General features: G+C 42.2%; 2 protein-coding genes across 5 annotated transcripts; one reads left to right on the forward strand and one right to left on the reverse strand.

Annotated features, from left to right (window-relative positions):
• The first annotated feature begins 212 nt into the window (after positions 1-212).
• Positions 213-4,989, forward strand: LOC147253529 (uncharacterized). Its single transcript, XM_086218732.1, has 2 exons — positions 213-368; positions 2,724-4,989. Exons 1-2 carry the CDS (start codon positions 265-267, stop codon positions 4,627-4,629), a joined length of 2,010 nt encoding a protein of 669 aa, XP_086074858.1. The 5' UTR covers positions 213-264; the 3' UTR covers positions 4,630-4,989.
• Positions 4,765-26,051, reverse strand: kcnn4 (potassium intermediate/small conductance calcium-activated channel, subfamily N, member 4). Of its 4 annotated transcripts, XM_086218733.1 has the most exons (10): positions 25,420-26,051; positions 19,999-20,094; positions 18,297-18,733; positions 14,487-14,622; positions 12,070-12,087; positions 11,464-11,574; positions 8,709-8,830; positions 7,087-7,156; positions 6,405-6,571; positions 4,765-6,284 (listed from the first exon to the last, which is right to left on the reverse strand). In XM_086218733.1, exons 1-10 carry the CDS (start codon positions 25,816-25,818, stop codon positions 6,281-6,283), a joined length of 1,560 nt encoding a protein of 519 aa, XP_086074859.1. In that variant the 5' UTR covers positions 25,819-26,051; the 3' UTR covers positions 4,765-6,280. The 4 variants fall into 4 exon arrangements, with proteins under 4 accessions (XP_086074859.1, XP_086074862.1, XP_086074860.1 ...); XM_086218736.1 differs by lacking the exon at positions 12,070-12,087 and having other exon boundaries at positions 14,511-14,622; XM_086218734.1 differs by lacking the exon at positions 12,070-12,087.
• Between the last annotated feature and the right edge of the window lie 1,400 nt (positions 26,052-27,451).

The raw sequence follows: 27,451 nt of genomic DNA on the forward strand, positions 1-27,451 counted from the left end.
AACATATATTCCGTGTCATATTTTACCTTCGTTGGTCTATTTTAGATGTGTCGCTATTGTTTGTAATATTCGCTAGGTTAAGAATAATATTATTTGAGGCAGTCATATTTTTTTAAATGACTTTCTCATTCACATTTATTGTGTTGTTGTTCCAGTAAGGAGAATGAGTCATGTCATTCCTATCAAAACAACCCTCGCTGATAATTCAAGTGCTGCGCGTTTTGGCGGAAATGGTAAACTGGTACCATTTTCAGATCCTAAGAAATGCATTCTGGGACATGTAGGCTTCCTTCTTCCGGTTACGACGGAAGGGAAGCTCAGCGTGCGGACGCCATCAACAATATTTCGGTGTCTTCAAATGTGAAAATGTAAGCATTTTTTTTATTACTTTAATGAGCCTAATTATTTAAGAAGTGGTCGTGACCATGTATTCATTGTGCTTGACACACAAATGTAGCATAGAGGACGCTATCGCTCCTCAAATCCAGTCATAGATATAAGTTGGCGTTAGCTGCTGGTCCACTGTAACATACAATAATGACCTGGACCAACCGTCACCTTCAAGTGCACAGCGAGGTCTGAGGTGATTTCAGCCCAGTATCGTGATTCCCTCAGCAGCTTCTGACCCAGTGTGTGTTGTGGGCAGATGTGAGCAACTAGCTGGTTTAACTTCATTGTTTAAATGTCGTGACAGCTCAAAAACAACGGTTTTACTCTTTTAAAAAAGACAGGAAAAGAAAAGAAAAAGTGTGCTATAGATACCCAATGAAATTGTGAATCTCTAGAGGTTAAGCTAGGTAATTAATTTTTTTCGCCATCTTTAGTTTAGTTTATCAGCTTGCTATATTTGCTAATTAGCATGAGCGTTCTAGTTTTGCAAGCAACCATGGACTGCATAACAGAAATGGACACAAGTTCCGGTTCTGAGAAGTGAAGCGTTGGGGGGGGGGGGGGGGGTGCACACAACTTTCTCAGCACTACCTTTTATGTCTTTGTCTTTTCCCCCCCAACAATCATAATTTAAATTGAAATAAATAAGACTTCTTTCTGACCTTGTGCTAATGACAGGCTCTTGGATCCAGCCCCCAGGCACAGAGCTCCGTTGTGCCGCAATCTGGGGTGGTTATTTTTTGCCATTAAAAGGGAGGGAGGAAATTAGCTGGGCAGGAAATAAACACAGGAATGGTTTATTCTTCATCCTTGGCCATCTTTATACACAGCCACAGTTTATACGGTAACGTTATGAGCTCCTATAGACCCATTTAGATGAAAAGAGACAATAAAGCAGAGTATGCTTTAGGGTGTGGCTACAGCCATGATAGAAGACCATGCTAGAGGAAAAGACTTTATTGCATTATTTTCACAAGTAACTTGGCCACTGAAATTTGATTCCAAAGGGGAGGAGTTGCAATCTGAAGTCAATATGTCTTCTGTCTCTGAGCCAAAGCATGTCCTCATCAGCAGGCCCTTGCAAACACGTCCAGCTTCTTAACAAGAACAGCTCATCTGCACACATCCTTAACATGTCCCCCGTTCTTCTTCTGTGGAGTTTTTTTTTTTAATTTTTTTTTACAGCGGTTGGCATCACTGCCACGTTACTAACGACTGGTGTGATTTATGTCATCAGGTTTAGTGGGTGAATGCTATTACTGTGTGAGAGACTCAGTCAACAAGGCAGGAAATAATCAATTTTTTTAAATCCTTTTTTAACATTTTGGAATCAAAATGAGGAATAGATAAGAACTGAAATTGATAAACAGAGTCACAGTCAATACATTTCAAATGATAGCCAGCACTGCTCACGAATGAGCTTCACTAATCCCCACAATTCAAGTGTCATTTTGGTGCAAGATTAAACCTCAAGTACGTTCATCATTAAAATGAATCTCCCAGGGACTTTTGGCAGACTTCAGCATGTAGGTCCTCCCCAATTTTTTCTTTCTTTCTGTATAACCAGAGTTGATGATATTTGAATGAAATGATTGTGTGGATCTGACAGGTACAGACAGGTTGATTTGATAGGGAGTTGTCAATCACAAGGCAGCCATTTATCTATTTTTTTTTTTTTACTCAAAATGAGATAATACTTGACAAAATTAACATGGTACTGTTTTGAAGAAGAAGAATTAGGAAAATATGTACTGAGCTAATAAATACGGCTGGGTATCCCTATGCATTCCCTGATTCAATATTGATTCATTCAGAGACGTTATAGTCTCATGGGTCACATGACTGCAGAGGAAATGACATTTATTGAAAGATCTGTCTGGATTTTATGAATCAATATAGGAGCCTTCAAATGAATGTCCATATTAATTGGGAGGCCGATTTTTTTAAACCCGGCCTTAGTAATAAATCCAGTGGCATATGGTCATTTGAAAGAATGCAGGTTTCAGGCACTGGAGGCTACGTCCACTTCTCCTACCATCAGTAACCCTTGTAACCTGCAGGGGGCACTAGAGGAAAGGCCAGCGAATCTTATGGAAGTCATGAGAATTCATCCTCAGGTTACCACGGAAGTCTTTCTAAACAAAAGACACATGCTGATTCAAACCAGTTCTCAATCATCGTTTTCTACTACAGGAATTATGTGATTCAACTGAGCATTTTGTGTCATTATCTCCACGGTTTCCCCCCAGTTGGTCGACTGAACATCTATGTTCAGAACTGTCAACCGTACGATCATTATTAAGTCAAGCTCTCTATTCTGATTTCACTCACAGACCACCCAAAGATTACCAGGACCAGCTCCTTATGTCGGAGAACTCGAGCAGCGATGAGGAATGGTGTGGATTCCCAAAGAGCCAGACGGCCCAAGCACAGCAGCAGACAAAATGTTGGGAATGTGGCAAAATCTTCCGCAGCATAAACAGCTTAATGTCACACTACAAGAGCCACAATATCAAAGCCACCTGTTATATCTGCAGAGTCACTTTCCGACGTCTGACATCACTCTCCACGCACCTGGATAATGTACATTCTCCTCCCCTCTGCAGAGAGTGCCATTGCTCTTTCAGTAACGTGTGGGATCTGAACAAGCACGCAGAGGTGCATTGCGAGGGCACGGAAGAGGACGACGTTGATAACGAGGAGCTTACGCAGCAGAGGACAGAACTGAAGCCTGGAGAAAGACTTGAGGTGAAGTCCGAGAGACCCGGTACTTCTGAGGTCAGTGTTGAGTACATCTTGGGCGAAGATGATCAAGATCTCGCCATGGGAGGTTCCCAACAATGTGACGACGAGATGGACAGCGATTCGACTAGCTCTGACACCGATGACGAGGATCTGACATCCTTTAAACCAAATGGTAGCATTGATGGTCCGACTTCAAGTTCAACGGATGATTCCAGTGACTCCCTCGGCCCTCCCGTCAATAAATGCCCACCAGCTCCACCAACAGCCGAGGGGTCAATCTGCACTGCGTGTGGTCGAGGGCCATTTAAGTCCATGAAGCTCCATAGGCTGCACTGCAGTGGGATAAGGGTCAAATATCTGTGTTCACTGTGCAAGATGCTCTTTCCATCCGAGGAGTGTCTTAAAGAACACTTGGTACTGTTGTATGCCTGTGAAACCTGTGGCCACGTATTCTCCCACAAAAACTTGTATCATAAACACGAGTGTCCCAAGGGAAACAACTCCCCCATAGTCCTCTTCTGTTCTCAGTCCATGCCCAAAGCTTGTAACATATGCAAATCTCTTTTTACCTCAGAGCAGACGTTGTTAAACCACGTCACTAGCGTTCACACGTCGGTGGTCAAGACCAAGTTATGCAACACTCCACATCCGACTGCATCGGCTGTTAGGGGCGTTTTGCCAGGTGTCTCTGGTACAGCAGCTCAGTCAGCCACCAGCAGTTCCAGGCACCTCCTGGTCTCCAGCAGTACTGTCTCTCAAAATCCCAGTACAGACAAACAATTCATTAATGGGAAGCTCTCTGCCGGTCAAACATGCTCCCGGCCGCCTGTTTTGAAACCTAGCCCTTCCTCGCTGACAGCCCCCCCTTACGAACAGAGACCGCTTGCTGCTGCTGCTGCACCAGTCACATCAGGCCTCCCTATAGGTCAGGCAGCCACCCGGCCTCCATCTCATTTTTCTGCACCATCATTTGTCTCTCCTGGCACCACTGCAGCCACTCCACTCCCCGCATCAACCCCTACTATTATGGCCATGTTTGCGAATGACAGCCAAGAGGTGGCTTTGATGAAGCGCATGAACACAGGGTGGCGTTCCAAGGCTACATACCCCTGCAGGCAATGCGGTGCCATCTTTCGGCAGCCCTCCCTCATTATCAGCCACCGCTACCTCCACCGAGGCCGCCGCTCACACCTGTGTCAGTGTGGCCGAGCCTTTAAGCATCGTCTGCACCTCCTGAGACATCGTGTCCAGCATGCGGAGGCCGTAAGCTACATCTGTGTCAACTGCGGCGAGACTTTCACAGGAGCCAAACACTTAGCGAAGCACATGAAGGGCAAATTTTGGAAAAAATCCACCTCTTCTAAACGGAAACATAAAGTAAAAAGGAAGTGCAGGGTGCCCTTCACATGTGACTGTGGACAATTCTTTTTTAGGCCATCTGCATACATATGGCATCAAATTAAAAACAGAACGAAAACCAGTGCAGTTAATTGAAGAAACTTGTTATGATGAAACATTCTTTTTAGTTCCTTGTGCACCTCACAGTAAATAAAAGTGGCTTTGCCCTTTCATTGTCACTTTTTTTTTCTTTAAGAGAAATCCAAGAAAGACACATGCATATGTTTAGTCTTAATCTTTTGTTTTTTTTTAATTAAAAGCAGATCATTGATGTGCAAATGAAACACAGTAAACAAGGTTAGAAGTTCCTCAACTGACAACATACCAGAACACAAGACAAATCACAAGGTTTTGGATTAAATTAAAACAACTCCAGTTTATTCTCTAGAGGAAGAGTTAGTCCAGTTCTGGAAAAAGTTTTCTCAAACAGTGCTTCCTTAACAATGAGGTTTCACGGATGTCTGTTTTCTATAATTTTCTGGGGTTTTTTTTATCTTATTGTTTCAAGATAAAGAGATCTTCTATTCTGAAGTGATACTGCAGTGGTCTTGTAATTGAAGCGGAGAGGGTAACATTTTCATGGATTTTAATACTTTGAGTTCTAAATGTAATGTAGTTTATCCCCACTAGAGGGAGCGATTGGGTCGCTAAAACAGCCTATAAAACAACTTGAGCCTCAGATTCTCTGGGCCTCAACTTCATGCTAGAGGACTTTTTAGCCCTCAGTTTAGCCTTACAGAATCTAACTAAAGCCTAATGGGGATTTGTAACTCCTTGCCCATGACATCTATTGTGTAACCCTTGTAGCATTTAAGCCTTTGTGAATGAGAGTGTCAGTTACAAGAGGCACACAGTGGATGTCATCTGCAAGGAGTTCCCATCTGACTGTTTTCCGTCTGTAACACTAATTTTTAAGCTGAAAGAAAAAGCCTGTTGTCCATACGAATATTTCGTGAACCAGGTGCAGTGCTCTGTAGCTGTTAAGATCCACTTCCTGCATCAAATCATAATGACATTCCACGCTGAGCATTGTATTTGACGTCAGTTAGATCCCAACAACTTACCATATGAAACAAACATTCTCTCCTACAATGCTTGAGCTGAGCGCAAGTATTCACCGGGAAACGGAAGTAGAATGACGGTAGATTAAGTTAATTTTTGCCTGCAAACAATCCAGCAAAAGCATGAAATATTCTGCCACTGTAAAAGCAAATCTAGATTGAGTTTTTATGAAATTTATTTAGGATACAAACACTACAATATTGCAAGCAAACATGTTAAAGTATCTCTTATTCCACAGGAATAAGGCAGTGATAGTCCATTAATGAAACCCTACTGATAGCAGAGTCCTGAGGCCTTTGACAGTGTGGATTACAAAGTTCTCCATGATTCGCTTTTTTAAAAAATTCATTGTTGTCTTTTCTGCACAAATACAACTGCTGAAGCTGCGCCGTGATCCTTCCACAGTTAAAAAAAAAAGTCTTTTATCTGTCTAATTTTACAGCCATGAGTCATTGTGCAGCACACTGAACACTGGGCCAGAAGATGAGATCTTAAGTAGGTTATGCCAGTCCTCCAAGTGGTTCAGCATGTGGAGAGTCTGGAGCAGCTCTGGTTGGAGAGGATTACGGTCTCTCTTTTTTTTCTTCTTTTTTTTTTGAGGATACTGCCGACGAGACCGCTGAAGACAGTTATTCACTTCTTTAAAAAAAAAAATTTAAAAATCGTGTATTGCCATCATGCCATGTCACCTGCAGAACAAACACCCAGATGTGTTATTCCTCGTAGAAGTCACGTCCCGATTCAGCTTGGACGCCACGTGCTGTCAGCAGATCTGCACAGCGTCACTCGTAGCTCTGAGTGTTGTTTACCTGATCTCTGGGTTGCGGTGACGAAGGACCTGAGACAGCAGTTCAGACGTTTGTTGGAAGCAGCGACTCAGCTCTTCAAGCTTCTGCTCCATGGAGAGGATTCGCTGCTCCAGCTCTCGATAGGAGTTATTCCAATTGGCACTGAGGTCGCACATGATCATCTGCATCTGTTCAAATGTTAAGATTTAAAGACAAATGTCATCCATTATCATACCTTATATTACTCAATACTGTCTGGTCACTAGTTAAATTAGTTACAAAGATTAAAATGCTGTTTGTTCCAGTGATCAGAGGCAGTGTGGCTGCATTTTACCAAATAGCAAAGACCCCTTTAAGTATATTTAATCAAATGTAGAATCCAGCTGCAGAAGGGTTGTGAACACGACTTGATCTGAAGCCGTCAGTGCTCCCTGTGGACCAGCTGCACTCAGACGTGTTCTGGTTCGGAACCCTCAAGATAAGACACGGAGCTTCATGGTGAGCAGCACTGTGTTGTTGAAATGCAAAATTTTACCCCCAAAAAATCCCAAGTTTTAGTGTATAAGGTTTCATTTCGCAAGGTGATTACACCTCCACTTTCGTCTTCTTTTTTTAAATGCAGGGAACCCTGAAACAATCAGAACCAGGAGAACACAAATGGACTGTAACTTAAGAAGTTGGTGTTGAACTAGCGGTAGTTTACCTTCGGGAGGTCCACCATCTCACTGACGTAATCTCTCAGTTTTCTCTGTTTGAGACGTAAGTGTCGAAATCTGTTGAGAAAAAGGATTGATTGGTTATTTTAAGTATAATGCCAACACTCATACTTAAGAACTCAGCAAGGGATGGATATTTGGACAAGTACAACACAATACAACCTTGATTTAAAGAGAAATATGCTGACAACTGAGTGTTCCAGTACATAATTTGCAGGGGTCATGCTGTGTGTTCATCCAAGCACGCACGCACACACGCACTGCTGTTGTCAGGATAGAAAGATTGACTCTCTTTGCAATGATTTCCATGTTAGAGTGTCAGGACCAGATGGACAATATGTTCTGTGTTAATGTCAAATTATGCTAAATTGTAGAAAACAAATTGAGTCATCCTCCACCATTTGGTGACTGGTTTGCGTGTTTGACTGTCGTGCCAATCACGCCCAAATGAAAAGACTGCAATGGGAATTTTGCCATGGACACTCATTTTCGATAAACAATTTTTTTTTGCCAACATTCTTTGCCTCCAAATAATTCCTGTGTTTTGAAATTTGTAATTGCTTTCAAAAGGAAGAATCTTGTCCAGGCCACCATAAAAAAATCCTAAAATTGTAAAAGATGTCTAAAATGAAGCTCAAATCGCTGACGGCAAGTTGACAGCAGACCTCCGTTGAAGTCGGTTAAGAATCTCAAAATATATTACCAATCTTTAATCCTAGTTGTCGTAGAGAACTGCAAGGATGACGTGTTTTTACAGGCCAACCTGGATGTTTGCATCATCATGAGTCCCCCCAGGCAAAAACTAATGGGATTTTTACATTGAATGTGGGATTATTGTGGAGAATTGTGAACAGAAGTTTACACATAAGTCGCATTTTGTTCAGAAAGATTATCCTCACAACAGATAACCACTTTTATTATTTTTTGAAGAGTAAATACAATGGTTGGAAGCGGAGAGCTAACGCTGCGCCAGGAACACACTGCACCGCAGACAAATGACCTCAACGTTAGCACATTTAATGTCCGCGACCACATTATCGTAGTGTCGCTTAGAAATTCACGAGTCGGGAATATGCTGATGTTTTTTGGGTCATCGCACCAAACTTTAAAACATTTTACCTTTGTGTTAATCACTGACCTTACTCCAGGATGTTAGCATTAGCTGTCCGTTAGCAGGACTACGTAAAAACTGGGCTGATCTGAGAGGCCAGTCAAATTTAGCCAAAAAGTAAGTAAGACAGCAAAAAAACATACTCTGATCTTGGATGAGGTGTCCTCTTGTTTTAAACATAGGATTGTGTTTTCATGAGAAACTACCGATATATATATATAGACAGAGAGAGAAAGAGAGAGAGAGAAACAAGGTCAAGGGGCAAAGTGAGACCCTTGTTCAAAAATGCCCTCGCTACATAAAAGAGGCATACAAATGGAATTAGTAATCTAGCCATTAAAAGCTGTGACTCTACAGCTAAACATGTTGACACTAAGTTAATGAACTGTAAAATACACGTGTAAGACACACAAACCACCGCCCACTCACATCCTCCTCGTAGAAGCAAACACACAGACATCCTGCCTGAAGGTATCACTCTGCCATACTGTAACTCACACTCTGATGGCTTCCAGAAGGCATCTCTGGTGTCTTCGGTGTTCACCTCGACTGCCCTTGGTCTGGTTTACTCGGTGCAGAAGCCAGCATTCCCTTAGCACGTTAGCTGCAGCATGACGGATCTGGTCAAGAGGCAGAGGCATAAAAAAAACAACAAAAAAATTGTAAAACCCCTGTGATGAAATTTAAGGGGCAAACACACACATTCTGGACTGAATATGGTTTTTATTCCTTATTTTAGATTAATAAAATAAGTCATCCAAGTAAGATGATTACATCTACACAGTTTTTCCTGTTTTCTGCTGCCTCCCTCTAATTGTGAAATCAGATCAAACATCTCTGCATGTTGTACTTTGGAGAAAGATGACCCGAACTTTGAACATTTCCATTTCTGGATATCTCTAGTAAAGTTCTGTTTGATTCTATTCATGTCTGTTAGTCTTCCTGCCCACATCATGGTAACTGCCCCGTGATGATGTCACTCTGTCCCTGTTGTGAGGGTTATTAATAGATGCTGTCAGCCACCAGGTGTCTTCCCTTGTTCCCATCAGTGCAAATCTGGACCAGATACCTCGGGAGGTTGCACGCACACATACAGAAAACACTCACACAGACCAAAACAACATTTGCAAAGCATGAAGATGCACCATGTGACAGGATGCAGCAACCGGGAGAAAGGAAATGGTTGTATCCTCTGCTGCAGTCCACCTACTGCAGTTACACGTCACTGAATTTAAATCACAAACTTGCTGTTAAAATATAAACTCACTAAACACGTTTTTAAACTACAGGTTGCCAAAGGCGCTTAAAGGAAATGCTTTTTCTTTTTTCTTAGATTTGATTTATTAGACACTTTCCTCTTCCTTTCCTCTTGGTTAGTAAACACATGAAACCTGTCTAAACTTGCAAACAGTTACTCTTCTGCAAGCCACACACACACACAAACACACACGCGCGCGCTCACTCACTAGTCTCAACCAGTTTCCTGCCCATCAATGCTCCGTCCTGAGCTAACACACGTCTCTTTCCTGACAAAAACAAGATTATTTCCTGTCTTTGACACCTTGAAAAGGCTGCAAAAAGGTTGGCCGACCTCATCTCCCTCCTTTTTTCCCACACTAGCCTGTCCCCTGGTGTCTCTTATTTAAGGACAAAATACTATAAAAAGACTCAAAACATGCATGTGACAGGGAAAGTAGTGACGTTTCCATCCCGTCTCGCTGCACTACACCATTGATGGGAGAAAATGTAGATGCACAAAGCACTGACAGGGGGTTTATTTGAATATATTGTCCAAAGTCTTAAGTCAACATAGAATCTAAGATACATGGAAGAGTTGCAAGTCACATTTTTCAACATCTCCCATCAAAGAATTTTCTACCATAGTTCTTCTACCAAGTTACTTTGCCAACTGGTGGCAAGGAGGTTCCCGCCACCCCCCCCCCCCTCCTTTTTTTAACATTACTGCTAGAGGGCGGCATGGCTCAGAGGTTGAGTGGCCCTCTAGCAACCGAAGGGTCGCTGGTTCGATCCCCACTTAAAAAACAGATGTTAACAGTGGAATTTTTTAGCAGTTTATAAAGTGCTGTCGTCATAGCGCCACCTAGTGGTTACAGGAAGTAAACCTGGTGTAACAAACATTGGTTGATTAACATCAAAATTACAGTGTGTTTTCTTCCTGGATGTACGACAACATAATGTATAATAAGTTTGTGTTTTCTAGTGCCACCTAGTGGACACAGGTAGAGATATTTGCACCTCAGCAAACACAGTAATCTGCTCCTTCGTTAAAAAAAAAAAATATATATATATATATATATATATAATATCATATTTCCCCTCTCGCTGCAACATGTGGGGAGGGGGTGCCTTGAGGTCAGTTTGCCTTATCAATGCACAAAGGCGCCAACAATAGTTTACAGGAAATGTTATATTTCGTCTCTACTCTCTTATTTGTTTATGAAAAATCAGTTTTTGCCATCAAACAGCGGATTTTCCACCATCCTGCAGGCTCTTTTTTAATCTTTTTTTTCCTTTTTTGGATTTGTAGCCTTAAAAATATTGATGCAACCTTTTACTTCTAACATTTAAGATAAGTTGTTGTATTTGCTTTGTCGTTTGGATAAATATTCTTGTCTTAGTATGCCGGGCAAATTTTAGAATAATATTGTAAGCGCAATAAAATACTTCACGACCTCATAGGAAAAAAAAAAGTTTCTAAATTATGCCTTCAATTGTTCTTTCTTGAACGCCAGAGTTTAAAATGTTCAGGTACATTTAATACTAATAGCATATTTGACATAATTGCTCAACCTTTTCCCAAAGCATACAAAAAGATATTTTCAGTGTTTTATGAAGTTATTTCATGGTTGTCTGGCATTGCAAGAATGTGTAAATAGTCCGGTAATTTCTAATTCCAGTGACTTTCACTACAATAAAAGCAGATAAAATGTGACAACAAGTTTCAGAGGTATATTCATAAATCTACAGTACTACAGCATGTGTTGAGAGAGGGGAGGCGGTGATGTCAAATGTAGGCATATTTTGTAGTAAGAGGGCCAAACCGCAATAAATCCTGGCATGTTTAAAAAGTGTCCTGTCAAGAGTGACGGTACGGATTAAGATCAGAACAATCTGATGGAGAAAACATCACTGCAAAGGGAATAAATAATAAATCTGTTGGATTGCATGTTGTTGTTTTTTTTTAAACAATGCAAACTAAATACATTTTACATTTAAATGACATGGCTCTTACCCCTTTAGAGATTTGGATATCCAGCATGAAGAAGTGCACATGCTTCTCTCCTTTGTTCAACGCCAGCTTCTTGGTAACAACTGCCACCAGCATGGCAGTGCAGGCTACACCCTAAAAGTCAGCCAACACACACACACACACACACACACACACACACACACACACACACACACATTACTATTACAACATCAGCCTGTCTAATCAAGAGATGTTTTATGGTGATTTAGCCAGTAGAGCCCTCAAGAGGACATCGATTTTACAGTCTGATTTCAAACGAATCCTAAATGCCATCGTGTTTTTCTTTTTCTTTTTTTTTCATCAACGTCCCCCTTAACAGCAGAGAAATGTTGATCCCCTGCCTGATATGGTTTTGACCAATAAATCCAAGTTATATTTACACACAGAGAGTTCAATGGTTAAACCCAAGCGTGCTATAATAGTGCAGGTTTCCTCTGAGAATAGCTTGGTGCTATTTGCTGGGCAGTGATGGTGAAGACCGCAATGGCCCGCAGAGCAAGACACACACACACAGTAACACAAATAGACACTGGACAGATAAACACTGCACTGAAGCCACAAAAATTAGTTAAAGACAACAAGTTTTACCTGTTTTCCTCTTTTCAGCTTGCATCAAATTGAGAGAGAGAAGGAGAGAGTAAGATCAAGCAGAAGAGAGCTGGCACATATTCGACTCAGACACATACCAGAGTTCTAAAAAGATTTATTTACCCTTCGTTCCAGGCGGACACAGAATATCTATCATTAAACCGTCTGCGAAGCCTGGGTGGTACAAGCTCTTTCCTTGAATCCATCAGGGATTGGATGGTGCCCCCTGAACACAGCTGCAAACTGAATTATGCCTGCTGGAGTCAAACTCCGGCTGAGCATGAAGGCTAAGAGCCGTGTTGCAGGTGTGAGCATCCCTCCTCACACTGGCTCCTGAAAATGCCCTGATGAGAGTTGGAAATGTATTTTTTTCCAAATCATGGGCACAGGTTGGCACACCCTCCTGTTGTAGTGGTGCCAACTGCAATAAACCACCTAAAAATGGATATGATGGAAAGTTTTCCCTTAAAAGGGGGGAAGCTTATAAAAACAAGGGAGATGGAGAAATAGAGAAGGGAAAGATTGTTTTCCACTCTGTCACAGAGGTGTCTAAACCAGACTTGTTCCCGCATCCAGCACCGTGGCAGCAACTCTTATCTGCTGGTACCAGATACGAACACAGCAGAGGTGAGGCGGCCGCTCCTCCCCCTCTCAGACTCATTGTTTGTCTCGTTTTACCGTAACGGCATGCTCGATCTAAAGCATCAATCCCTTTGATCCTCTGCCTCTCACACTGACCTTCCCTTCTTGTCTCTGCTATGACAGATAATTTGATCTTGAATTCCATGTCTTTAGTTTTCATCGAGATATGGGCCGAAGCTACAGTCAGAGAACTGAATCACAACATAAAACTACTAGGAAACCGCGACACTGGAAGAACGCGTATGTCTGCCAAAATGAGCCAAATGAGCCAAACCCCACCTAAAGCAAGCGGCGATGCGCGGGCCCTCGCACCCCCGTTCATTTCGGAGAGTTTGTTCCTGGCGTGGAGCGAGACGGAGATGCAAACTGATAATGTTTGGATTTTGTTGAAAGGGCTCTAATGCGAGCACTGTGGTGCAACTATTATGAGGTGGCGCACGGGGGACACACAGCAACATACGTACTATGTTGCTGTGTGTCCCATGAAGATGACGTAGTGTAGTTTTGACGTCGGTCTCCACATCACGCTTACTCCCTGTAAACACTGGGTGGCGCTACAGTTTAATTTAAGCTACTAGATCAGATCGAGACTTTCATCAAACGTGAAGTCTGGAAAAGATCTGACCGTGCGGTGTCCCATCACCACAGGTCGCTGATCGATGGTGAAATGCTGGCCGAGGGTACGAAGACTCGTCAGCAAGGTATAAAAACAAAACAAAGCCATTTTCTGTTGCGAGCAGGTGGCACGATGACTAATCTGCCCCGACATTTAACTTATTCTTCCAAGTCAAATGTGATTCTGCCTCATAGTTTTGGCATCATCATGCTGACAGACAAAGAAAGAGCGGAGGTCAAAAATAACACTTCATGTCACACGTTCATAATTCCTCATAACGAGGAGAAAAGAAAGTGAGCACACCAAAGCTGTCATCACAAAGCCAATCCTGACTGATGTCTCCCCTCTCTCCCTGCTGAGAGTGTGCCTGGTACCGCTGGCTTCCAGCAGGAGCACCATGCATTCATTTGCAGCCGGGATCTAAATCACACATGAGGGAATGAAGGCATTCAGGTCCATCAGCACCACTAGGGTGTGCAGCTGGGCTACTGGAATATACTGGGACAGAATCACCGGAGAGATGTGAACCAAACTCAACTGACCCGAAATTATATGGGGAAAAATTAAATAGGAAAGAAGGGGAAGAGTTGCTGGAACAGAGCAGAAATGGAAAGAAATGAATCAAACCAGAATGGACAATGAAACAAGGCAGAACTGAATAAATAAGGGTTAAATAACACAGAACAGATTGCAATAAAATAGAACCAATCAGAGGAGATCGGGGTGTAATGGGATGAAAGAACATGGAGCAGAGTGGAGCAGAACAGAATGAAATGGAACAAATTGAAATTAAAGAGAGTAAAGCAGAGCAGAATACGGCTTAATAGAGCAGCTGTGAATGGAATAGAAAGGAAGACAAACAGAGCAGAACACAGGAGGAAGAAAAGAGAACGTCTTGTATTTGCTTGTTATCGAGCGATTGGTCCACATGACAAATATGAGGTGGTTTGATTGGAAACAAACAGAGATAAGATATCTAGGAGATTTAAGTCTTTTGTATTAACCACCACTGCTGCGTTGGCAAAACGCTTTTCTGACAAGATGCCAAAACAACCACAAATGCCTTGACAAGCATCAGCTGTAACAATCAGTTCAGAACAAGAACAAGAATTATCAAAATGCATTTTCTAATTCTACGCAAGAAACCCAACCTAGTTACCATGACTCCTGTGAGGAGACACACCGTCTTGCCACAGCTGGTGTTGGGGGCCTCATCCCCGTAGCCCACCGTCAGGAAGGTGATGGCTATGAGCCACAAGGCCGTCGGCATGTAACCTGTCGATGCTTCGGTCTGCCTGCAGAGGAGAGAGACGGCGTAGCAGAATACTTCAGATACTTTCATATTAATCCAACTGTGGACTCCAAACCTATAATTTCCATTTTGTATACCTCATCTACTCCATACTTTACTTGAAAGCAGCAATTATTAATCTCACATGGAAATGCTTCTTTTTAGTGGTCTGAAATTCACACCTAGTTTGCTCAAAGATAAATCTGGTGCTCACACTATTCAAATTTTGCATACGGCATGTTGTCAGTTGCCTCAAAGCAAGAAGGTTCCGGGTTCCAGCCCCGGCTCCAGCACAGGATCTTTCTGTGTGTAGTCTCCATGTTCTCCCTGTTCCTGTGTGGTTTCTCTCTGGTACTCCAGCTTCCTCCCACAGTCCAAAGACATCAAGAGGGGACGAGGCTGACTGATACTCTAAATTGACCGTAGGTGTGACTGTGAGTGTGAATGGTTGTCTGTCTCTATGTGTTGGTCCTGTGATGGACTGGTGACCTGTCCAGGGTGAACCCTGCCTCTCGCCCGTAAGCCGCTGGGATAGACTCCAGCCCCCCTGCGACCCTTAACAGGAATAAGAGATCGAAAATGGATGGATGGATGTTGTCAGTATCGGTATATACATATCGGTCCGCAAGCCAATATATAATATAATATATGATATAATATGCCGAACCCACCCAGTTTGCTTTCCTTTTGCTCTTGGCTAATGTCAATATTGGTAAATATCAATTACCGTCCAAAATCAGTTTTGAGATGTTAGTATCTGCAAAAAAAATCCAATATCATGCTAAAATTTGTTTTTATATTTGACTGCTTTTCTGATCAGAAGTTTGACAAAGCCAATTTTTACATCCCTGCACCTGTCTGAGCCGAGGATAGCACTCACACGGATGTCATTTGTCCTACTGACCGAATTGTTGCGTGCACAGATCTATCTGAACAAGCTTGTCAGGGTCGGACACGAGTGAGAGAGAGAGCACGAGAGTGAGACCAGGAAGATAGTGCTCTGCTAAATGACCAGGAACTACTTTGTTGAGATTGTGAGGGCTGATGAATGATAACCGTGAGTGCTCTGGCACTATGGTGCTGGCCAAACTTTGGTGAATGGATTTTGAATATCATAACACCATGAATGAGGGCTCTGGATATCTCTTGGCAACGAAAACAAAACACGAGCCAGATTTAATCCTTCGAATGTCAAAGTCCATCACCCTCAAGCTTGAACTTTCTTGGGTTAGCATTTGTCTGCAGTCATTTGTTACCATAAAACAGCTGACTGTCATGTCGTGTCCAGCTTCTTGAGGTCACATTTCTTTGCGTCACGCATTTTCTAGTCCTGAACCTCAACCCCGCTGCTTCATGTAACCTGAATCTGGGATTGTCAACCTCGTCCCTGAGGTGTCCTACCCGCAGCTCTACTTTACTTGGTCTTTGTCCCTGCATTTATGTACAGTAAAAACCTGCCTTGTCCAACTGTGCTGTCAAGGAGTTTGAGTCTGAACTCTTGCAAACCAGTCTTGTCACCAAGGACGAGCTTTGAGCCCTTCGAAACCCAACCCACGCGTTGAGACATCCAGATGACATGAAGCAGCCTTTCTTTGGGCACATGTTAGTGTCCTAGCGTTGCAAAAGGTGTGGTCTCATAATCAGCTCTTCTGTACTTAGGACGTAAGTATCCATTTTAAAAGAATTATAAATCACAAGTCCAAAATCTACTTGGCACAAAGCGCACAGTGGTCATTTGGTTTCTCTCCAGCCAGTGGTATTCTTATCGCCACAGACATATTTTGAAGAGTTGAGCGTGAGTTGCGGTTTTCAACAGCTTAGCGTGGAAAGGGTTTGGTGGTCTTATCAGCTATCAGTCATAACTGTTTTTTTTAATCTTGTTTTACAAATCAAAACATACAAGACACGCAAAAAAAAAAAAAAACAAAACTCCCGGAAACAGTCAAACAAACAAATGACTCCATGCTGCTCAATCAGCCAAACAGATTATAGAAGATCAGACTGACGTGAAGTTGGCTCAAGTTAACAAAATAGAAATGGATGATTATCAAATCAAGCGCCTATTAGAAATCCATTCCATACAGGAAAGTCAAATTGACCATCAAGGTTTGAAGAAGGAATGCTTAACTACTTAACGCGTTTTGTTTTGTTTTTTGTGCTTGCGTGTGTTGGGTGGTGAAAGTTTGGGGCAAGATAATAACAGACGAGCCGAGGCATAGCGTGTTCTCTCTGTCCAAACAAGGCTGCAACTGAAATAAGAAACAAAACTTGATTTGATTTGACCATTTGGTTCGTAAATGGATCCAATGAAAAAAAAAAATGCCTGTTGGCTGCAATTTTTTATAATCACCAACTATGTCAATCAATCAATTGATCAATCTTTATTTATATAGCGTCAAATCACAAAAAAAAAGCCATCTCAAGGCACTTTACACAAAGAGCGGGTTTAGAACCTCACTCTTTAACTCAGATGAAAGCGACCCAACATTCCCACATGAGCAAGCACTCGGCGACGGTGGCGAGGAAAAACTCCCATTTAACCTCAAGCAGAACTGGCCCAGAGTGGGCGGCCATCTGCCTCGACCGGTTGGGGTTAAGAGGAAGAAGGAGAGAGACGGGGATGGGGGCAGAGAGGAGAAAGAGAGGGAGGGGTGGAGAGGAGAAAGAAACACAACACAACTATGTGATTAATTCACTTTTTCAAAGCTAAATCTGATAGCGGCGCTGTTCAAATATGTGTTCAGTTTGTCGATAACTGGCTGCAAAGCTCAGCATTTACTCATGATTGTGGCTAAGCAGCCACTTACTTACACCCATAATCACATTTCCATTGTTTCTCTGGGTTTCATGGTCTCCTGACAAGCTTCTACAAGGACTTTGTTGGCAGAGCGTCAGTCACCAGTGAGGGGAACTCCACGGCTACGAGCTATCAAGGTCACTAGGAATAGTACTGTCAACTGAGTCATAAGGACTCGGTGTTTACTCTGTGATTGTGCATGGAGACTCAACACAGAAGTAGTCCACTTCAGTTGCGACAACTATAACACCATTTTTGTACAGACTATTGAGTTTTAGAGGTGTTGGCGGTAAGTTGGATTTTGCTACCTCTCCTTCAAGAATATTGCCATTTCTCCTATATGTTACTTAATCTTAGAATGTCAATCACTCTATTTCCTGTCCTGGTTGATGCTCCACCGTAGACTACCACATGCACCCGCCGTTACACGATAAGTCCAACACTGACAGTGAGGAAGTTCACGGGGGGATGTAGTGCTGGCTTGAATCCTAAAATTCCCCTCAGTTCCCTCAACCACCCACCCACCCACACACACACACACACACCCACACACACACACACACACACACACACACCCAGACCAGCCAAAGGAAGTGCTACAGCAGCGACCAGAACACATATTGGAAAGCATTGTAATGGACTCCTGCACTACCGAACCACCACCAATTTGGGACTTTGTTTCTTTTGATTTGTTCCCTTCTAAATCAATTTTATAAATCTCACAGTATCGTAACAATTCCGGTTTATGATCTATGTTCATCATAATACAGATTGAAGGGCATGCTTGTGTGAAATGCCAGAAGAACCTAAATCACTTCTGTTTTTGCTAAAAGTTTGACTTCTGATAACTCAATTTTACGTTCAGGCTTCTCTATACGTACCTATCACACAGAGTAAGCATCCAGGATGCTGTCAGCCAAAAGAGGACGATGAAGACCAGCAGTGTGCGTGCTGGGTATTTGTTCATCAGTACCTTGAGGACAAAGCGGAAGGTGAAGTTGATGTTGTTGAGCGAACCGATGCTCCTGTAGGAGGCGCTCAGCAGCACTTTGCTGTGCAGCAGCACAGCTCTGTGCACCAAGTACAAACGCAGGAACATCAACACTGACAACAGCAGCTCTATGTTCCTCAGGGTTTTGCTTGGATAGTTGGAGTCACACAGTACTGCTGCGGCCGAAGAGTTGCCAGGGTGGGTCACCACCCAGTAGGTGCCGACAGGATGGATGGAACACACCAACAGCTCAAGGGTGATCACGAAAACCCTGTGGCTGGTCATGGCAATACGCCAGTCCACCTGGTTGTGATCAATGATGAACAGCTGAAAGACAGTGAGACAGGACATGTCAGATGAGACAGAAGACAGGATAATACTGACACACGTCAGAGCTCGAAATAATCTTGAGGCTACAGAGTTGTAATGGTTGTAAACTCTTCAGCGTTGCCTCACCATGTATGCCATAGAAACCAAACATGTGCTTACTGGTTTCAATGTTTGAGGCAGAAATATATCTTGCCTTTCAAGCACTCTTCACAAGTGGTTGTCTTCAGCTCATTAAGATGTTTTTCATCACTGTACCCCTTCCTTTTAATTCCAGAGTGTAGAGAGAGCCAGTCACGTATGTTTAGCTTGAAGCTAACAGCATAGCACAGCCACCAACCAACAGCAAAACTGTTCTGTTACAAACTCTCCAGTTCATTTTCTGTTATAATACACATCTTTATCTAGTCGTAAATTCAGTAATCTCTTTGATCTGAGCTAAAACAAAGAAGCTGCAACCCTTCCCATCTGCACCTCAGTGAACAAAACTAGCAAAAACTAGTAATGGATATTAACAAAATCCATTTTCTCTCGACCGTCTCCACTTCTTATTACTGATCAAACTCCTCTTTCTTCTTTCACTGACTGAGACAGCGAGTATCGTGATGGCCTCAGCATGATTTGCTTGGTCACCACTGACACTACACAGTCTAAACATTGCTTGTGTATTCATCTCCACCGCAAACTCGGCTCCTCCCTTATCTTCACTTCACACTTGCATCTCTATCACACACATGACATGCAACTCAACTAAAAACACTGTACACAAGAGTGAAATATCAGCTCCCTGACCTAGAGCTTAAAAGAAAACAAAAACTCACCCTGAACTGTAGTTTAGGGTGTTTTACTGCCACATACGCTGCACTTGTTGGCACTTAATTGAATACACATGCTGTGAATGTGGTTGAAGGAATGTTTATTCTGTTTAATTTCAACCAAATTCCTTCATGTATATTAAATTTTCCACAAAAACCATGCGGTTTTGAGAAAGAAAAAAAGGAAAATATTGCAGCTGCAAACTTGTGCATGCGTGAGTTTTTCATCCAGTAAATAAAACACTGTTAATAAGTGCTGAGGCTACCATCAATGGACTGACCGCTCCAACAAATGCCCTTCATAGCAAAGCGCCATTTTATCCAAGATGAGTTGGAGGGAGAATCGTGTTTGACCAATAAAATACAACCTACTCCTTCACGTTCACGCGGACTCACTCTTGAGGAATCTAAACTAACCCTGGAAAACAAAGGGGGAAATGGTAAACTCACCCTGATGTCCTTATAATGGAAAGCTATAATGAGGATCAGGAGACACCCAGTGGACAGGCTGATGGAACAGTTGATGAATAAGGCAATGCTTGAGCTCTGGGAAGGAAAAGGAGACAAGAGACATAAAGTGTAAAATGAAGGCCTTTTCTTTTACTTTTCTTTTCTTTTTTCTTTTTTTGCAAAAGCCAAAGTTTGATTACGCAAGTTTTTATAATGCAGGTCTTGTGTTGTTGTGACTCTTCGGGGTTGAGCGACTAACAGTCTAAATCAAGTGTGGCACCTGTCTGGTTCCCAGGAGAGGTGAGACATAATGGTGATTCAGTTGATAACAGTACACAACAGTCAGGCGTGTGATTTTTGTGGATCAGAGTCGTGTCTGGACTCTGTGCCATCCTTCCTTCAACTTACATCTTCTCACGCATCTATGAAACTCAACTTACTTTTATTCCTGTTTTGTTTTTTTGGGTTTTTTTTTTATCTGTATTTTATTTGCGCCACGATTTGAGAGGAAGAGCATTTTGATGATCTACATGTCCTGGTACTACAAAAATAAAATGATTTGGAACTCGTAAAGACACACCCTGTTAAAACATACACATAATAAAAACCCAAAGACAAATATGAGTCATACGATCAAAGATATGACAGAACACTGACAGAATTCCAAATATTTCTTTTGTATATCTATCACATTTCAAAAACACTGTGTACTGAGCAGATGATAAAAAAAATGAGCAGATGAAAATGTATAACAATAAAATGTCATTTGTGTTGATCTCAGTGAATATTGTTTATTTTAATGGGGTAGTTTTAATTAAAACTAAGACAAAATTAGGTTTAATCTATTGCTTTATTTATCTTATTACTTAATATTTCTTTTATCGCTTCCAAGTTCATTATCCATATAGTCTTTTTTTGATTTTGCTCCCAACCAACCAACTCAAAGAAGAGATATTTGGCTTTTAGCAACTAAATGCCCCATACTATTTGCCACTTTCCATGAAACTTCAGTTTCTCTGTACTGCACAGCGAGTTTCAAGAGCTTTTTCCGGTGACAAAGTGAAAACCACACTACAGGAGCAGCGGGGGTCGACAGAAAAAGGTGAAGTTCCAGTTGAAACTCACAATGAAGTTCCTCAAAACCGAGCGGAGCAGCAGCGTCGTGTGAAATCACTGATACAAATCCATTGTCACGTAGTCTTGGATCGCTTCTTGAGTAGTTTCCTGCGAGTGCATCTGTAACTTTTCTTACGAGCAAATCACTGCATGCATAGACTATATAACATCAGGCCTTTTCAAATCCATCCTCATTATAAATGTACGATTTGAGTAATAATGACAGAGGAATTACAGGCTTGCATCTACGCTTATGACTTTAATCTAGAAAGCAACTCACGCACACACACACACACACACACACACACACACACACACACACACACACACACTATGAATGTCTGCTCCAAACTGCCAGACATGTTTTCATCATCTCAGCATAAAAGTCAGCCATGCCACCTTTGTCTCAGCAGGTGAGGATCCCTCCGTCAACGCAATGTCAATGGAATTTTTTTCATGGAAAGTGCAGTTTAATGTGATTTACAGTTCAAAAGATAATTGCAAAGGTTCAAACTTGAGGAAACTTGAGCGTGTAGGTGGTATGATGTGACGCCTGCTGGCATGGTGTGTCATTTTCCACAGTTTCTCCCGTAGCATCCACATTATGTCTGTACTCCGTCAAGAGCTAATTAGAAGACTCCACAAACGCTTAACATTTCACCACATTCCATAACAGAGAGTTCAACAACATGTTTCCTGCCAGCTTTCTAAAATTGTTTTTGTAATGTTTTCCTGTTGGAAACAGTCATTTCAAGCCCGGTGAGCCTAATTTGGGCTAACCTTCACACGGATTGTTTCTCAGAGTCTTGGATGTACAACGAGCCACCGTCACCAGGACAGGCCACCCAAGGCATAGCGAAAGAAAAATAATGAGTCAAATCCAATGCGCAGTTCTAGCCTGATTTGTTGGTAATGTAATAAATAAATACTTGCCAGAGCAGGAATACACATCTGATTTGAGTTTTTGAGTTTGGTTGAGGAGGCTGGTGTGGTTTCTAGCTATCATGTACTGTAGACTTGTGTGTGTGTGTGTGTGTGTGTGTGTGTGTGTGTGTGTGTGTGTGTGTGTGTGTGTGTGTGTGTGTGTGTGTGTGTGTCATAGAGCCAGAAGTATCCTGTCATAATCATTAATCTTACAGATTAAAACTCTGAGGAACTTTATAGTGATGCAGTTGGAAGGGAGAGAAATAACAGGAGGAAAACATCTGCAGGTTTAATTAAAACATCTGCACAAGGTGAAGTTACCTGTTAGTAGCAGTGGGGCTGGGTATTGTTAAATAAATGTTCAAAATTCATTCAAGAAACACAGTACAGGATCCTGAATGCTACTTTTTCAATACTGATTAAAATCCATTTAAGCCAAATGAAAATTACATTATACACTACGTTGCAAATCTTTGGTTTTAGTTTTCAGCTCCTTGGCATTTTCACACACTCGAAATACTTTCATAACATGAAAATATAAACCACTTTACCAAAATGTGGTTTAAATTAATTTTTCTGATTCAACTCTTTAGTTTTATGTTTCAGCACATTTTTCCACTTAAAGCAGTTTTACAACATCAAAATAAACCACAACTTGGAGATTTATTCCTCAGGTATTGAAATTTTGTATTGAAGCTATCCAGTCGCTGCCATGTCCAAGTGTGATACCCAGGCCTGCTGGTAGCCATTAACCTGGGACTTTATCACAGCTGCATGCTGCAAACTCCTCTAAAATACAGACTTGTTTTAAGAATACTACATCCTTCTAGCTAGCAAATACTGTATCAAACTTAGTGATTCCCTGTTTCAGCTCAGAATACCGAGGAAATCCCTTCAAAAGGTGGCATTTGTCTCCGCTTAGACGTCACACTGGACAAGTGAAGCTGATTTGCAGTGCTCCTGGTGTTCAGTCTAATTAGCTGGATCCGCCCCAGACCAGTTGACTGTGATTGGGCCAGATGTGGGCCACCCCTGGTAGCAATTGAAACTGTTTTTCTTTTCTTTTCTTTTTTTTAATGTGGCTTTTAATTGTATATGGGATGTCTTTTGAAGAGCATCACACGTTGATATTGTGTTGTGATGTGCTGCAATCAGTCGCAGGCCATCGATAAGCGATGCCGTTGTGGCCAGAGTACAGTTTGCAGTGAAAATCAGTGAACGTGTTCACACACAAAAAAAAAAAACGTTCATTTTTAGTATCGTTTCTCTTTTCATACCTGCGTTCTACAGCTAAATAAAGTCAATTTCTCACATGTGAAGCGCAAACAGAAATAATAATCTATTGTAAAGTAGCTGTTCTATTACCTCTTTTAAAAATTTCCACTTTTTTCTGACTTTAAAACACACACAAAAAAAACCCCCAGAAAATTAGCATAGTCGTGATGGGAGGAAACAGACAAATGTGACAATTTCACAGATTCTTTCTCCCCAACAGATGAGATCATCAGGAAAAGTTTGATTTCTTCCGTGCAGAACCTCGATTGTTTGTTTAAACACTGATTGAATGGCGGTTCTACAGTCGGTCCTATATTGGAGATTTTCAGCAGCTTCAGGTGTCAGAGGAGACTTTACGAAGCAGACTGAGGTTCGATTTCGAACATGATTTTCTTGTTTTTCAAACTGAATCCTGCTGTCCTGGACTCATGTAAAGAACAAAGGAGAAACTTAGGAGAACTGATCCAGGTCGTAAATGTTCCCCAGCATTCATTCATCAGCGCACTTTCTTTTTAATATTGGATGCCGTACGCTCCTTTTCCGTCTGTGAGTGTGGATCTTATTTTGGATTTGGATCTTTGTAGGAAAGTTGCTTAAAGAAAGACATGAGGCCGCATCCAGGTCAGAGTGCACGCACGGCTCCAGCAGAGCGGATCTCAAGACATAGAAACCGCGCTTGCAAACATTCCAATTATACAGTAAATGATGTGGAACCATAGCCCGGAGTAATAAGAGCAATCTCACTGTAGGGGAAGAGGTGAAATGTGGAAAAATGTTCCATAAATAGCTCTGCTTCCGTGCATAACCATGAAAAGGTATGCATAAAACATAACTTTGATCAGCCTTCAAGTTAGGTGGCCTTGAAATACCTCGCAGCGTGAACATTCAAGTGGTTTTCTAAAACAAAAAAAAACAAAACAAAACAAAAAAAAGAATCAGTGACACCCGAGCAAACCACTAGCCACTTCAAAGATGCCGCGTGGCCAAAGGTTAGGTCAGTCCACAAAGTTATGACTCACGACTTCGCATGAAAATTTAAAGATGAATGCTGACAACGGTTATATAAGCGATGGTTAGATCAGCAACGCAACGTCTCCAAAATATGTTTTAACTGCAGCAGAGAACACTTTTCCAGTGCATCAGCATTTCCAAGGTACGGAGGCCGATGCCTGCTGCTAGAAAGGGACACACAACACCTGTTCTTAGTTCTTATTTGTAAACTGGAATAGTAAAGTCATGTTCCTGCCAGTGCTGTTCATTTCATGATGTTTCTCAAGGTCCAGATCTCTGAGGCCTGTTTGTGAGAGCCGGGGTATATTTCCATAGGTTCCTCTAAAGTTTGTGGGGTAGAAACATGTATGGGTTCTTTGACGCTGTAATCAATCACTGACTTCACAGCGTGGAGGTGGTCTGATGTTTAGCAGCACGCATGAGAACTTTTTTCCATGTGGAGCTGGCCTGTGCTGTAGGAAGTCAGAGGGAGTTAATAATTTGTTGATTGTGTGGCCTGGCATTGTTATCCACTGAGATCTGCATGTTAATGTCATGAGGCTGCGCTACCAAATAGTGTGTCTGGAAATGCACTTCCTAATCAGTGGGTCAGAGAGGTTCAAAGCCCAGGTGCAGACTTAACAGGGCTCGGGCTGTCTGCTAATCCACCGGGTTGTTGTGACCATAAATTCAGCCAGTTGTTTAAGGGTGCTTTTCCTCAACAATTATGCTTAATATCGGGGCTAAAATATGCGTTATTGATTCATTTATATCCATTAGTCATGCAACATCAAAGCGAAAATCTATTTTGACCACTTGCTGACACGTGCAGTTCTCAGTCCCACTCATTTGTAATCACTTATAATTAAAAAAGAAAGTGTATTGGACTGCCAAAAATAGAGTTATTCTCTGCTGTTCTCAGACAACTACTCAAGTCATTTTGCCACATGTGCCCAAGTGCAATGGTATCAGCTGGCTTCATAATGAGGAGTATAGTGGAAACATGGCAGCAGCGTTCATGCAGTGAGGCAAAAACAAATCTCACTCTTCAGTCATTAACGTCATTCGATGGTGACCGTCTGAGCTCATCAGCTCAGATGGGAATGTAAAACCTACCTCTCTATAAACGACGGGACATATCTCGGCGTGGATGATCATGAGCAGGATCCCGAGCATAGCGGCGCCCATAGCCAGCGCGCACAGTCGCTTCTTATCCTCCAATAAAAACTTTCGGTCACGCAGTCTATAGAGGTCGTCTCCCTCCATTTGAGTTGTCCGCTTCCCGGGAAGTGACAGCGGCACGGATACTTCAGCCATGTCCCCGCCGTTTCGACTGATCAAGCCATCGCAGTCTACTTTGGAGTCGGCGTGCATGCTGCGGTTCGTCATCTCCATCTCCAGAGCGCACACGAGACGGCGGCCGCCCGTCCAGCTCCCCCTCCCGTCGCTTCCCTCTGCTCTTCCCGTTGCCTGTCCGGTCTCCGCTTTGCACTCCTCCAGAGCTGGAGGAGGCATAGTCCGATGGGCGCTCCGTATGCCAGGCCCGTCTCCCGTTGGTCGCTCATGGAAATTGCGGGTTTACCAAAACACTCAACACTCCTACCAACCTGCTCCGCTGCGCTATGATGCAATCTACACGGCAGCGGATGTTAGCTGGTGCATCAAGATGCCTTATTTTTTGTGCATCAGTGTCGCAAATGAGTGTTTGCCAAGTGTTCGTTAAATGCTTGTCAGAGTGATGCGTTGTAACTGACGAACAACGCCTTTATTTACATTCGAGCTCAGGATATTTGCCGACTCGCTGTAGAGAAGCACTTCTCTCTGACTGAGGAGTGATCACGCCAACAGGGGCAGAGAAAAGCCAGTTAGTTTTGTAGTTGAACACCCTGATAAACAAACACGGTTGACCATTTTAATAATCTGGTCTAAAAATAAAGCGGGCTTTAAATACAGCCCGTTGAAGGACTCCCCTGGATGATTAGAGTTTATTTTTGCCTATATTTTGGAGACTGTAGTTACGCATCAGGGGGGTTGAGGTCCAGCAGCAGCTACACAGCGACATCTGGCGGTAGTAACTTTACCCTGCCTCGGTGGTCTATTTAAAACACTTGTCAAGGTTGGCGATGACTCATGAGTGAGCTGGCCTTCACATTTCCCATCACCTTTAGTCCTCAAAGATATTTTTCAGCTGTCCTCTTCCTGTTCCCTTTTCAACATACAGTAAAGACCTTCCATACTGCTTAGGTCAGAGCTGCCCAAAGTAGGGTTTGCGGGGTCAAATTTGGCCCACCACAAGGTACGATGTGGCCAATCATGAAAAAAAAAAAAAAAAAAAAAGAGTAAATAAAAACACAGCTCTAATAATGAGCAAAAATCCTCTTAAATATGTAACATCCTTACTATTTCTGATAATTTCAGAGGGACACTTGCAGGATATTATTTCAAACAAGGACCCCAATACTTCTCCGACTCAAATGCTGCCAATATTAACGTCTTTCTGCAAATGTATTCAAAAGTGAATCCTCCTGCTAAAGGCACCTCGGTGGAACTCTCCGCTCGGTCCATCAATGCAACCCCCAGGACAGAGGAACAGCATTATGACCTTGGTGGGCCGAATGACGCACCAGGCTGCTTCCGCTGGAGCATCCTGCTGCTGCTCTTCACAGCTGAGAGACAGAATGACTTTTAGATCCTGTTGAAATATTTTTCACGAGAGAAAAACAAAGCAGACATTTTCAGGTAGGAGTTGGTTTAATCAACCGCGGTGAGAAAGTGAATGATACAAAAAAAAAGAAGGTAAAAGCTGAAGAACATGCTTCGCAGGTGCAGAAAAATAAATATTTCAATATTAAATAATCACAGTATTTAAGATTCATTGAGCAACACCTGTAAGTTAATCAGTAAATTTCATTGCAAGAAAATTTATTTACAGTTCAATAAAACTGAAAAGCTTTGTGAAAGCATTAAAATACACACCCAAAGAAGATTTAAACCCTTAATATTGGCAGCACACACCAGCCACTGTTTATTAAAAAATACACTATTTGATTGATTAGCAGTGAGTTCAGTGCCATCCAAATAAATTACAACAAAAAGACAACAATATAAGTGTGCATCAGTCACTGGTATCCAAGTTGTGTTATTTACA

The sequence above is a fragment of the Aulostomus chinensis genome, chromosome 11 (assembly GCF_037954235.1).
Source record: "Aulostomus chinensis isolate RoL2024-O1b breed Wild chromosome 11, RoL_Achi_v1.0, whole genome shotgun sequence".
Taxonomy (NCBI): Eukaryota; Metazoa; Chordata; class Actinopteri; order Syngnathiformes; family Aulostomidae; genus Aulostomus; species Aulostomus chinensis.